Source organism: Pogoniulus pusillus, chromosome 4 (genome assembly GCF_015220805.1).
Source record: "Pogoniulus pusillus isolate bPogPus1 chromosome 4, bPogPus1.pri, whole genome shotgun sequence".
Taxonomy (NCBI): domain Eukaryota; kingdom Metazoa; phylum Chordata; class Aves; order Piciformes; family Lybiidae; genus Pogoniulus; species Pogoniulus pusillus.
In genome coordinates, this window is record NC_087267.1 from 2,575,557 (window position 1) to 2,589,749 (window position 14,193).

Consider the following 14,193-nt stretch of genomic DNA (forward strand, 5'->3'; position numbering starts at 1 on the left):
TGGATCAAGATCACAGACATTCATATAGATTAGTCTTCACTTCAGAAAAATCATCCAGTGATATTTCCATCAAAGTAGTATAAAGTACAATGTATTGAATGCTTCCAGTTCTGCACTTTGATCAGCACTCAACCACAAGTCCTAGTTCAGAGCCCTGTCTTCATCGTTTTTCCTTACCAAGTTTAAATATTACACTTCTTTAACCTTGTGGACAGGTTCTTTTGGTGATTTTCTTTTAGGCTCTCGTGTGTTACATAAAGTAAGCTTAGCAGCCTCAGCCACTTACCTTTCTCATTTCCATTTGCATACTGTGGAGGCTTGTTTTTGTCAATGCTGTTAAAGCTCTGGCTTCTCCGATTTAAATTAGAAGCTCCCTGGACTTTGGTACTGCTGCCTGCAGCTGGCACCCTTGAGGGTCCTGGAAGCCTGGAATGGTGTAATCAGAAATCAATAAATGTTATGGAAAGCAACATAGAGAGGAGGCAGTATGCAAATATTAGACCAGGTTTTAAAGCCACTAACTGAAAGCACTGACCTCAGATAAGCAACAATGAACAGGAGGACTTAAATTAGTTAGACTCCACAAATGGAAGTAAAGGCTTACCCTTAGGCACACAGAAGGGGGAAAGATGCTTTCTAGAGTCACAAGACACATAAGAAGATGCTTTGCATTTGCCATTAACATTGCTAGAACAGATTCCCCCTAACAAATCCTTGAAGTGTAATTCCAACTCTTATTTAGATCTTTTCCTTTTGAAAAGAAAATGTTACAGACTCTGACTAGAAAGCACAACACCACATAGCTGAGAAGTATTCCTTCTCTCCTGCTCTAGCAAATGTTTCACAGCTGTGTTTAGCATACAGGCTGGGCTTTTAGTTATCTTCCTTGGATATTTTTCAGAGGGCTGTTGGCTAAAGCCCTTCCACCTTGTAGTTTAAATGAAAAATACTGACAATACATCTTTTTGCTAAGTGCTACAGATGCATGTAACACGTTTCAGATAGAAGCATATAATTTAGACTATACAGTTCATTTGTTAGTATTTGCTGCCACCATCTGAACCTCTTTGGGAGGCTATAGTTAGGAAAAAAACCCATAAGCCTGTTGTCCCTGACATCTGTAAGCCTGAACCTCTTCCCCCCCCCCCCCCCCATTTTTTCCTCTCTGAATCTGTTCTCTAATGTTAGATTCTTCACATGCTGACTTCAAATTTTCTGCAACACCTCTGTGAGCACTCCTACTCTTTCCCAGTGTTCTGATCTTACAGACAAAACGAGATACTGGAATCAGCAAGAGGCTTTTGCCATAGGCAAATAACTTCTGTTTCTCATTTATTGGAATGACATGATGATTTTAATAGTTGCAGTCCAAATTATATCAGAGTTAGTGAATTCTCTTGGCTTCACTAGGTCAGGAAAGAGTAGCACCAGAAGGGAGAAAGAAATCCTGTTATGCAGAACTACAAAATGCTACGTTTCTTCTAAACCTTCTGCTTTTTTTGCTTGTGTGTAATCTATTGGTGTAACAGCATTGTTCAAATCACTTTCTTTTTATTAGAGAACATATGTAAACAGCTCCATGTTCTCTTCCTTTATCAATTTAAGCCTCAGAGAGACAATCCATTCGTTATTTTTATGGCTCATGCTGGCCGCCAGCCTGCCCTGCTAGCCTCTGTGCCGAGCCCTGACCAGACTGCCTCTGCTCTGCAGCTGCACGCGTGCTAACCTTTACTATGACCCATGAATTCAAGTCATCTTCTGTTCCCTGAAGAATGCACTAAAACCAACTTAAAAATCCATTTGCTCCTTCTCATTGCCCTAATTTGACAGGTCCTGAGATTGTTTGTCAAAGGTAATGAAAACAGCAACGAGAAGGCATGTGCAACACTGGGAACTCATCTGTCCCCTTAAAACCTAAGAGAGATTCTGCAGGCCAGCATTTGACAGCTTGCCACAGTAAGCACACAATCCATGAGGTCATTTGCTCTACACACTTTCCAGTTTACCTCATTTGCTGCCTTTTTAAATTGAATTCAGGTTTTAAATTGCTCTTGAAGAATCGTGTTAAGCAGCTAAGGAAATGCAAAGAGGAGGATAACAAATAAGGGACAAAGTCACATACCTCTGAACAGGCTTCGGAAACACTGCCACAGATTTAAAGTGTTAGACAATAAGACTGTTAACTCTGACATGTTGAATGTGGACAAGACAGGAGCGTCAGCAATAAGGAAAACTGAAGACCTATAAATGCAGGTGCAAAGCAACTGGACTGTGGTATAGCTCATTCCAAGCTATCATCAGCAACTCGAATCGAGATAGTGTGCTACACTGCAAAATACAATCCTTGGGGTAGGTTATGCCACTTAGAGTTCATTGTTCTCACCAATGAACTGTACAGCAAAGATATAATTAATGAACACATTAATTATCCCCCCCTAAAAAAAACCAAAACATAATAATATATTTAAAAAGCTAGAAACAAGAGTAAGCTTTAGATCTCAGTTTCTTTCTTCTGCAGTCTGGCTTGTAGATTTTAGTGCTCATAGAAATGATAAACTAAAAGCACTGATGAAATCTGAGACAGGTCAGCTCCCACACACAGCTCTATGCAATTGGCTGCCAAACCAAAGCATCCCCTTAGTGGGGACGGTGCACAGGCTGCTCTCCATGGAGCAGGAGCTTCGGGAGTGGTTCTTTTATTCCACTCAGCTCTGTGAACTCAGCATTTCGGGTGGGTTTGCAATGCATGCAAAATGCCAACTGGCAATTGGGAGGGACCCTCCAAACTCTTTTCACTCATGGCTACAGTAAGGTTTTGAGCCAGAGAGCACTAAAATCACCGACTAATCTTCCACATCCAGTATTTGACATGCAGGGTATGAAGATGCAGGATACATTACAACCAGAAATATTGCCAATATGCTGTACAAATCAGGTCCTTCCAGTCCATAGGTGGCTTCCCAGTGGCAAAGCTCATTGTGGCAAAGCTTGCACACATAACACAAATACACATCGTTAAATGTCTGCTTATGTCCAAAGGATAAAATATCAATGGGCATATACTTGCTTGAGTATCACTAACAAGCAATAAATTAGAGATAGTTAACTGACCTAGATGTCTTTTTTTGACTGGTTGCAATTCCACTGTGATTAGACTGAGGTGCATATCTGGCTGTGAGACTGTATGAGAAGAAACAGAGAAATCGAATTAAAGAATCTGTTTGACCATGTATAGGAAGAACACACTTACCAGCAAACTATGGGTTAATGAATGCAAATTGAACATGGAGAGAAAACACAAATTAACTGGCAAAAGTAAAAAAAAAAAAGGAATAATGCAAACATGCAGATTTTTATGACAGATGCAATGCACAGATCATGACATAATGGATATTGCTATAACGCCTCATTTGCTAGGAACTATCTTGGGAGTAGACACGTGGGCACATTTGCACAGTGACTGAATTACTAAAGCCTAGCTTGGCTGACAGAGTGTACCTCAAAGCTTTCAGCCTTTTTAATTTTTTTTCATCCACAGAAAGCACTAAGTACCACTACAGAGCTACCAATTTCTCCAATAACCTGCCTGGCTTCATGGTTCGGCATTTGGGAAGGAATATAGGAGATCCAACGTGGACTCAGAAAAATTCCTGCTAAAGAAAGGTGACCCTCCTGACAGTAGAGCTACATGGAAGAAGCATTCCACTATAGTTTTCATTCAAGGGCAATTTTCTTTACTCTTGTGCCATCACAGGTGATGTATGTGATGCACTGCTCAGGCAATGAATCAGAGGCTTCCTTAGGAAAGCCATGACATGCTTTGGCTCACTGCTCAATTCCATAGGAGAATGCACCTTTGGCTCTTAATTCAAGCAGTACTTCTGCAACAGTATTCTGTGCTACAAGGATAAAAACTCTGTGCTCCTTTTGACACTCAACAACATACCATTACTAAACAGCAAGGAAGTATGCTGTGCTACAGGGACAAAAACTCTATGCTCCTTTTGACACTCAACAGCATACCATTACTAAATAGCAAGGAAGTATGCTGTGCTACAGGGATAAAAACTCTGTGCTCCTTTTGACACTCAACAACATACCATTACTAAATAGCAAGGAAGTATGCTGTGCTACAGGGACAAAAACTCCATGCTCCTTTTGACACTCAACAGCACACCATTACTAAATAGCAAGGAAGTATGCTGTGCTACAGGGATAAAAACTCCATGATCCTTTTGACACTCAACAGCATACCATTACTAAATAGCAAGGAAGTATGCTGTGCTACAGGGATAAAAACTCTATGCTCCTTTTGACACTCAACAACATACCATTACTGAATAGCAAATCTATGTCACGATTATTTTAGACATTGGCATAGGGAATATGTCAAAGCTACAGCTGAGGTAAGGCCTCCTGCCAGATGATTTCAGTTACTGTACACAGGTGCATCCTTTGAGATCCACATGGCTTAAGGACATAGATGTGTGTTTAAGCCAGATGTAACCAAAACATCACATTCCTTGCATTATTGAGGAAGTGGTGGAGAACTGAGTGAACAGAAACTCCTACAGTCACAGGCTGCTTTTGTCTCTTACAGTTCTGCATCTCCCAGTACCATTCTGAGTAGCAGCAGAAACCACAGCATGCTAGTGCCAGCTTTACAGGCCAGCAGCACTCACAAGAAACACCTGGTGGTACTGATTCTACAAGAAAAGTATTAAGCAATTTCTGCTAGTCCACTGAAACAGAGAGCCTGAGTATAGAGAAGATGGGAGAAGTCTTAGAAGGAGAAGTCTTCCCATACTGGCACAACAGTCCTGAAGCATGGCAAAAGAAAGACACAAACCGAGGGACAATGTGGCACCTGAAGGAGCTGTGTGATTGCTGTTAGCTTAACAAATTAAACCCCAATAAGGGGGTCAAGCATGGCCTCTGTGCCTGCCAATTACAAACAGCAAGCTTGCACTGAATGAGTATGCATAAAAAAGAAGAGTAATTCAGTCCCAAGAGGACAAAAAGAAATTGTTCAATTTACGAATGCAGAATTCAATTCTCAAGATAGACCTTTACAGTAACACTGGCAAAGTCCTCATTTCTATGACCATGAATTCTGTGGGAGTTGCAGTATGCTACAATACCATCTCAACTGATACAGTTCCTGTATTTCAGATCTGGCCAGTCATTAGTTTATTGCATTATATTTCACTTACAGCTTGCTTTCTTACTAACGTCTGGACGTACAGTGCAAATGTGGCCTAAGGTGTTGGGTTAAGTTTCCACATCTGTGCCTGGCACGACAGTGTACCTTTTGGTAAGGTCTTCTACTCAGTTTTGCCAACATATTTCAAATGGTCAGCTGGTTTTCTGCCTTGACTAAAGAAGCTTGTGAGAAAAATGATGTGCCAAACAAAACCTTAGCGCAGTCACACTCTAAAAGTTGAGTGATGCATGGTACAATTAACACAGACAGAGAGCTGGAAAAACAGGGTGAATAAGATGCTGAAAAGGCTGAAGACCTAGCAAATGCCTTACCCTAGCATATCATAGCTCTTCTAGCTCAAGCAACACAACATCAAAGTAGCTCAAACACCAAATAGCTTAATCCCAGTGATGCAGCCAAGTTCACAGAATCAACCAGGTTGGATGAGACCTCCAATCAGCCAGCCCAACCTAGCACCCAGCCCTGTCCAGTCAACTAGACTATGGCACTAAGTGCCTCATCCAATCTTTGCTTGAAGACCTCCAGGGACAGCAACTCCACCACCTCCCTGGGCAGCCCATTCCAATGCCAGTCACTCTCTCTGGCAACAACTTCCTCCTAACATCCAACCTAGACCTCCCTCAGCACAACTTGAGACTGTGTCCCCTTGTTCTGTTGCTGGTTGCTTGGCAGAAGAGATCAATCCCACCTGGCTACAGCCCTCCTTCAGGTAGTCGTAGACAGCAATGAGGTCTGCCCTGAGCCTCCTCTTCTCCAGGCAGTCTTCCCTGAGATGGTTAAAGATGTGACTTCAGAGAAGCTACAGCAGTCACCTAAAAATCCCAACCACATGGCACTGGCTGGAAATGGGAGTAAGATCTATGGAGGAGACAACCACGACTGCAGAGCTGTCAGGACACCCCACTGCTCTTGAAGTTACAGCCCTCTCTTGCAACCCTTGAAGCAGTTGCAGCACTGGACCTGGACCAGCATTCTGACTTCTGGCATCATGGTTAGCTCTCCCTTTCTATCCAAGGAATAGGGGAAGAGGAACCAGCTGCTCCTGGTTAAGCAAATCCTTTTCAAAGGAGGTAAGATGATATGAATATATTTAATCTCAAATCCCTAAGAAAGAGCTGGACTCTTCAAACTGGCTTCCAGGGGGAAATCAAGCCTCCATCTTTTCTCTTGCATACCAGGGCAACATTAGCCAACACAGCAAATAGGACATGGTGAGAATGGGTAATGTCTGTTGCTGAAACAGCCCAGAAAGGTAGCTAAGCAGAGGTAGCTGCAGTAATATTCAGGAAGGAGCTGCAGATCTGCAAGAGGTGGGCCTGCCCCTGAGGTGCTGATGGGGAACAACACAGATGTTCTGCAGCCCCAGTGGCTCCAAGAACCAGCACTCTGTGCAGTGCCATGTGGCCGTGCAGCACAGCTGGTCGCAGCAGGGTGCTGAAGAGCACATTCCACTGAGACAGGAAACTGATGGAGGGTATGTAGTTGCAGCCAGGATAAGATAGAAAGGAAAGGATGTGACTGCTTGCCACTGGACTAAACTCCCAGAAAGCTTTTTGTGCTATTAAAGAAGTAACATGATATACCAGGAAAGCAGCAGCTCCCTGAAAATGTGTGTACCGTGCAAAGCTGAAGGATGGAGCTCCTGCAAACCAGGCCACAGAGCATGAATCAACCTGGAAATATGTCAACCTCCTCCTTCAGGAAGTAACCAATGCAGCATCACCCTGAACATCATCTACTTTTGATTAAGTCTTCTGAAAGATCAAAAGGATCATGTTCCATCACAGTCACTTCCCTATAAAGTTGAGTCACTTGCTGGTTTTCAAATGCCAGCTACGTGATCCGTGAGACAAAGGGCAAAGAGGGCTGTAGCACCTCATCAAAGCCTTTCTACCTTACTGGCATGCTTGATCTTTAACTTGCTGCTGATGTTATAAAGTGCAGTTATAGCACAAGGGTAACTACCCAGTTCCTACTGGCATGTGCAGAGGGGAGGATGTGATATTTTTACCGGCGTTATTAGGCAGCAACACTGCTGTTGATTTTCTGGCTGTTCAGGAAATAGCTCTAAGGCTCCTCTGTGGCTCTGTGCCACACTGGCACCACACAACACGCCTCTTGTTTGGGACAATTTGTTGTGGTGACTTTCTCCTTACAGCCAGCAGTAGGAAACTTCACCATGAGGCACGCAGGGCCATGGTCTAGCTGATTGGACAGAGCTGGGCGATAGGTTGAAGTGGATGATTTAGGAGGTCTCTTCCATCCTGGCTGATTCTATGAAATACCTTTTACTTATCCATTTTTATTTTAACTTCCAAATGGAAGCCAGGCTATTTATTTGGGTGTGGTGTTTTACATCTAATTCCCTTCTTTCCAAAAGGGGGGCTAGAGGGGAAGGCATCCCATTATTGTATTGGTTCTGTTAGCTATATTTTGAGTCTCTGGGAAATCTGAACTAGAACCAAGATAAGTCTATAAATATCTGAGGGGTGGGTGGCAAGATGAAGGTGCCAGGCTCTTTTCAGTGGTGCCCAGTGATAGGGCATGGAACAATAGGTACAACACAGGAGGTTCCACCTCAACATGAGGAGACACCTCTGTATGGTGAGGGTGACAGAACACTGGAGCAGGCTGCCTAGAGAGCTTGTGGAGTCTCCTTCTCTGGAAACTTTCAAAACCTGCCTGGATGCATCCCTGTGTGTACTATCCTGGGTGATCCTGCTTTGGCAGGGGGTTGGAGTCAGTGATCTCTGGAGGCTCCTCCCAACCCCTAACATACTGTGAAATGCTACACTTCTTGATTGGAACATTTCCCCTTAAATTCTGTCATGACATGTTCTGGAGTCCTCAACACAAGAAGTACATGGAAGACTCGGAGAGACTCCAGAGGAGGCTACAAAGATGCTCAGAGGGCTGAGGCAGCTCTGCTATGAGGACAGGCTATAAGAGCTGGAGCTCCACAGCCTGGAGAAGTCTTCAAGGAGACCTTGTAGTGGCCTTCCTGTATCTGAAGGGAGCCTACAGGAGGGCTAGGGAAGGACTGTTTACAAGGTCTTGTAATGACCGGAGGAGGAGTAATGGATTTAAACTGGCAGAGGGGAGATTTAAATTGGATGTTAGGAAGAAGTTCTTTACAATGAGAGTGATGAGACACTGGAACAGGCCTTGAATGATTTGTTCTTGCGGGAGGTGTCCTTGCCTATGGCAAGGGGTTGGAACTGGATGATCTTTGAGGTCCCTTCCAACCTAACCCATTCTATGATTCTATGTAATGACAGTTTATCAATCATGCCAATTATTTTCATAGCTCTGTGCAAGAAGATCCACTCTTCCCAATGATCTGTATAGTGCTTATCACAGAAACAAATCCCCAGTTTATGCAACTCATTATTGAATATAATCTATTTGCTTGGGTACATAGGGAACTGATTTAATTGCAGGCAGAGATACTATATACTTCAGTCACTTGGAGCTCAGAACAATGAAGACCTTTCTTTCTTAAGCTCCTTTTCTTGCAAACCATGAATTGTGCCTTCAAGGAGTGGAACAAAATAGGGCCAAAGCTGATTTTGGAGACAGACTGACAGCTCACTTAAAGTAATATTAAATCCCTAAGGTCCAACTGAGAGTCAGCTGCTGAAGATCCTGGTGCAAGCACATTAAGCAGTTGATCCTGCATTATCTCCCAGGAGTATATAAATACAGCAGATCACACTAACAGTTGGTTTACTTAGATCCTTACTAGAAAGTGAAGAAGAAAAAGAAGAAACAGACTTGTTTCTAATTTTCCCCTCTTCACAGCCAGTAGATAGTGATTCTGTAGTGGGAAAAGCAAGATCTACCTACATTTCTGCCTTCACTAAAACCATTTCTGCCTTCACTAAAACCATTTCTGCCTTCACTAAAACCATTTCTGCCTTCACTAAAACCATTTCTGCCTTCACTAAAACCAAGTGACTAGCAATGGCAAAGAGGCAAGGAGAGAGAAGAGATTTGGTTTGTCACTTTCCTTTCCATGAGCCAAGAAAATACTGAATTCTGTACACATTCCATTTTTTAGCTCTGCTAGTGCAATGCACATGGTGGAGAATGTTAACATAATAAAGATCTAAACCAACCAAGCAAAGACCAAGACTGGTTTAGAGACTGCCAGCATTCCAGCATCTGAATTTATAACCCTAACCACTGCATTTGTACTCCTGTATTTCACACACCACAAGAATCATAGAATCGACCAGGTTGGAAGAGACCTCCAAGATCATCCAGTCCAACCTAGCACCCAGCCCTAGCCAGTCAACCAGACCATGGCACTAAGTGCCTCATCCAGGCTTTTCTTGTAGACCCCCAGGGACGGTGCCTCCACCACCTCCCTGGGCAGCCCATTCCAATGGGAAATCACTCTCTCTGGGAAGAACTTCCTCCTAACATCCAGCCTATACCTACCCTGGCACAACTTGAGACTGTGTCCCCTTGTTCTATTGCTGGTTGCCTGGGAGAAGAGGCCACCCCCCACCTGGCTACAAGCTGCAAGTCCAAATGTATTTCATTGTTTTTCCCCGGTACTCCAAGCAGGAGGCAACAGGAAACTCAGTTCCTTGCAGTAGTTATATGTGCAACTGCCTGTAGAAATCAGCTACCTTTGTTTATATGCCCAGCAAAAGCAGGGTGCTCTTTTAATATAACATATTTAACCAAACCCATCTGGACCTCAAGCTGTGCTCATCGTTCCCGTACGTGATAAAACAGCTTGTCCGTCTTGGGGAATTCTGCTGACAGCTTACTGAAACCACTCACTGCCTAATCCACAAATGAGACACAACTTCTTTCATCCACATGTGTTTTCTTTTAGCATCTGGGTGGTTGAAAGATCATCACTGCAGAAAGTTCAGATGTATTGCTGTGATAATGGAATCCACCAGCAAAGCAAAGCATAAAAATATAATGTAACCATTGTTGTCGTCTCCCTGCACTGACAGATATAAACAAGGCCACCAGCACTGTATTTTCTTAACTCAGTCTCAAAGTTGTAACAAATTCCTACCGTGGCAAAGAGTCCAGTGCCTATCTCACATTTTGAAGCATTCAATTCCCACAGTTAGTCACATGAGAACGTAGGAAATTTTAGGGTAAAAGAAATCACAAATCACATCTGAAATCGCTCTCTTCTTTCACATTATCACTTCCTATTTTCCACTAATCTAAACAATTTTAAGAGGTTTTTAATACCTTGTGGTAGGAAATGATAATCACAGAATCAACCAGGTTGGAAGAGAGGGACCTTGGCATGCTGGATGGGTGGACAGAGGCCAAGGGGATGAGATTTAACAAGGCTAAGTGCAGGGTTCTACACTTCAGCCACAATAACCAAAAGCAGTGCTACAGGCTGGGGACAGAGTGGCTGAGAGCAGCCAGGCAGAGAGGGACCTGGGGGTGCTGGTAGATAGTAGCTGAAGATGAGCCAGCAGTGTGCCCAGGTGGGCAGCAGAGCCAATGGCATCCTGGCTAGCATCAGGAGCAGTGTGGGCAGCAGGACAAGGAAGGTTCTTCTGCCCCTGTGCTCAGCATTGCTCAGGCTACACCTTGAGTGCTGTGTCCAGTTCTGGGCTCCTCGATTTAAGAAAGATGTTGAGGTGCTGGAAGGTGTCCAGAGCAGGGCAGCAAGGCTGGGGAGGGGCCTGGAGCACAGCCCTACGAGGAGAGGCTGAGGGAGCTGGGATTGGTTAGCCTGGAGAAGAGGAGGCTCAGGGCAGACCTTATTGCTGTCTACAACTACCTGAGGGGTGGTTGTGGCCAGGAGGAGGTTGCTCTCTTCTCTCAGGTGGCCAGCACCAGAACAAGAGGACACAGCCTCAAGTTGTGCCAGGGGAAATTTAGGCTGGAGGTGAGGAGAAAGTTCTTCACTGAGAGAGTCATTGGACACTGGAATGGGCTGCCCGGGGAGGTGGTGGAGTCGCCGTCCCTGGAGCTGTTCAAGGCAGGACTGGACGTGGCACTTGGTGCCATGGTCTGGCCTTGAGCTCTGTGGTAAAGGGTTGGACTTGATGATCTGTGAGGTCTCTTCCAACCTTGGTGATACTGTAATATTTAGTGATCAAAGTCTTCTAGGATCATACCACAGTCCCCTAGATTACATTTTAATAGTAACCTTCATGGAGAAAGCATTCAAATACATTGATTTGCAGTAGCTGAGATAAAAAAGTGCACTTCACATTGCAATGCCCAAGGCAAACACAAGTGCATATTGATTTCTCTTAGCAAATGAGGTAACCAAAAAGCCATCAGCAACATTTTCCTATAGATATATTTTCACATCATTCCTAGCTTTGAAGCAGAGATTTTCACTCAGCTGAAGCGTGAAAAGTTTTCTCAGCTTTAGGAGAAACAGAATCATAGAATGGTCTAGGTTGGAAGAGACCTCAAGGATTATCCAGCTCCAACCCCGTGCCATAGGCAGGGACACCTCCCACTAGAGCAGGTTGCTCAAGGCCTCATCCAAACTGGCCTTGAGCATTTCCAGGAAGGAAGCAGCCACAACCTCCCTGGGCAACCTGTGCCAGGGTCTCACCACCCTCACTGCAAAGAACTTCCTCCTAACATCTGGTCTAAATCTCCCCTCTTCCAGTTTAAACCCATCACCCCTCATCTTGTCATTACAAGACCTTATCAATAGTCCCTCCCCAACCCTCCTGTAGCCCCCTTCAGATACTGGAAGGCCACTGCAAGGTCTCCTCAAATCCTTCTCTTCTCCAGACTGAAAAGCCCCAACTCTCTCAGCCTGTCCTCATAGCAGAGCTGCTCCAGCAGTCTGAACATATTCGTAGCCCTCCTCTGGACTCACTCCAACACTTCCATGTACCTCTTGTGTTGGGCACTCCAGAATTGTACACAGTACTCCAGGTGGGGTCTGACAAGAGCAGAGTAAAGGTGGGGAACCACCTCCCTTGTCCTGCTGGCCACACTTCTCCTGATGCAGCCCAAGACACAGTTGCTGTCTGGGCTGCACGTGCACACTGTCAGCTCATGTTGAGCTTTTCATCACCCCAGACCCCCAGGTTCCTTTCCTCAGGGATACTCTTCAGCCATTCCCCACCCAGTCTGTATCTGTGCCTGGTATTGCACCGACCCAGTGCAGGACCTTACACTTGGCCTTGTTGAATGTCCTAAGGTTGGCCTGGACTCACCTCTCCAGCCTTTCCAGGTCCCTCTGGATGGCATCCCTGCCCTCCAGCAAGTCGACTGTGGCACACAGCTTGGTGTCATCTGCTAACTTGCTGAGGGTGCACTCAATTCCTCTGCCCATATCAAACATGTTTGTTATGTAAATACAAAAGGTACTTCATATAGGTATTCCCTACCTATTTTAGGTAGGAATGGAGTCCAGAAGCAAAATTTTGTTATTGCAGTCTGGTACTTTTAACTCATCCTATGTCATTGACTTACCATATTCTAACCCATCCTAGGTCATTGACTTATCTTCTAGACATACAATTAAGTAAATATGCAAAAGAATTCAAAGAAGCAATCAGGAGTCAGGCAAGCATTAAACCCAGCACAGTGATATAAAAACCTTTTCATTAAGCTACATTTTACAGTGGTCCTACAGGTCAATGGTTTAGCTTCCCCTATGAAGTATGCATTGTTAATACTCTTAGCATTGTTAATACTCTTACCAAATGAAACAGATATTTGTGTTTAAAAAGGATTCTATTATCATGGCCAGTAAACAACTATCTCCTCAAAGTATGTTTTCAGCCTCAGACTGAAAGTAATTTTATCCAGCAATTCAGGATTCTTCTGAGTGCTTTGCCTCACAAAACCTAAATTGCAAACTGACCACTTGACAAAACAGGTGGAGGCCACTTCTACACTCTTTCAAAAACCATTCCAAGGCAACTAAATGCTCGAAGGCAGAATATGTAGGGATGCCAAGAGCTCATAACGAACAAAAAGATTAATTGTGCCTTTTCCCCTCATGTTTTGATAGGTATTTGAAACTGTGCCTTCAGATGTGGATCCAGGGATATGAGGGAAATGGGGAAGTAAACACAACATTACCCTCATCGTGTGCTGTCTCTTACTGTGCACAAGACAGCAAAGCCAGCAGTAAAGTAAATAAAATGCCTTAAAAGTAATTCAAATCTTAAACAAAATATCATTTGGGACATTTTTTGCTCTCACTCTAACTTGACTTCCAAGCTATGCAAGGTTAGCACCAGACAAGCACATCAGATACTGTCTCACTATATCCATTGCTTAAATAGCTTTAAACCAAACAAAAACCCCTAAGCCAACCAACCAATTAAAACCAGCCAGGCTTTTGCAAACAGCCTCATCTTCCTGTACAGAACTGTATTCCCAGTACAGACAAAATGCTTTTGCACCTGTGAAAATTAACTTCTTAGCCTACCTTGACTGCATATCTTGGTGTGTTTTGGACTGGCCAATTTCAGCTGGAGGTGAAGGGACTTGCTGTTGTAGTTCCACCAAGGATTGGTAGTACTGTTGCTGATGATGTTGCTGCTGTTTGTACCGAGACAGACTGAAAAACAGCCCCAAGATGGCTTTCAAATTTCCATTCCTTATTTCTGTTTTAAGGAAGAAGAAAAGAAAAAGAAGTGAAAACACTGTGGTTTGAGACCTCACTTTTGTCTCAGTTTAAATTTCCCAAAGACTCAAACACAGTTAATAGAACCAATAACAATTTATAGGATGCCTTTCCCTCTTCCCCCTTCTGTCCCAAAAGAGAAGGAAATAGATGTAGAGAGAGGAAAGGTATGTAGAGCCAAACAAATAAACTCACTGCTATTTGAAAGTCAAAAGAAGAAAAGTTTAACAATAAATAAAAGGTATTTGAGGTAGGGAAGTTACAAAGATATAGGGAAGGGGAAACAAGATACAAAATATGTAAATATACAATCAGATTTGATGGCAATGGGTTTTGTCTGCCTCGTGGGTGATGGCCACATGGT

At 43.8% G+C, this 14,193-nt stretch overlaps 1 protein-coding gene across 9 annotated transcripts in view; it reads right to left on the reverse strand.

The window, feature by feature from the left end:
• Window positions 1-14,193, reverse strand: part of NAV3 (neuron navigator 3) — a 505,349-nt gene that overhangs the window by 150,859 nt on the left and 340,297 nt on the right. For 8 of the 9 annotated variants that reach the window (XM_064141974.1, XM_064141975.1, XM_064141976.1 and 5 more), the window contains exons 6-8: window positions 13,632-13,809; window positions 3,112-3,180; window positions 287-426 (exon numbers count right to left, since the gene is read on the reverse strand). In XM_064141974.1, coding sequence (XP_063998044.1) covers window positions 287-426; window positions 3,112-3,180; window positions 13,632-13,809 — 387 coding nt within the window. The remainder of the gene's footprint in view (window positions 1-286; window positions 427-3,111; window positions 3,181-13,631; window positions 13,810-14,193) is intronic. The other variant, XM_064141978.1, reaches the window with a different exon arrangement.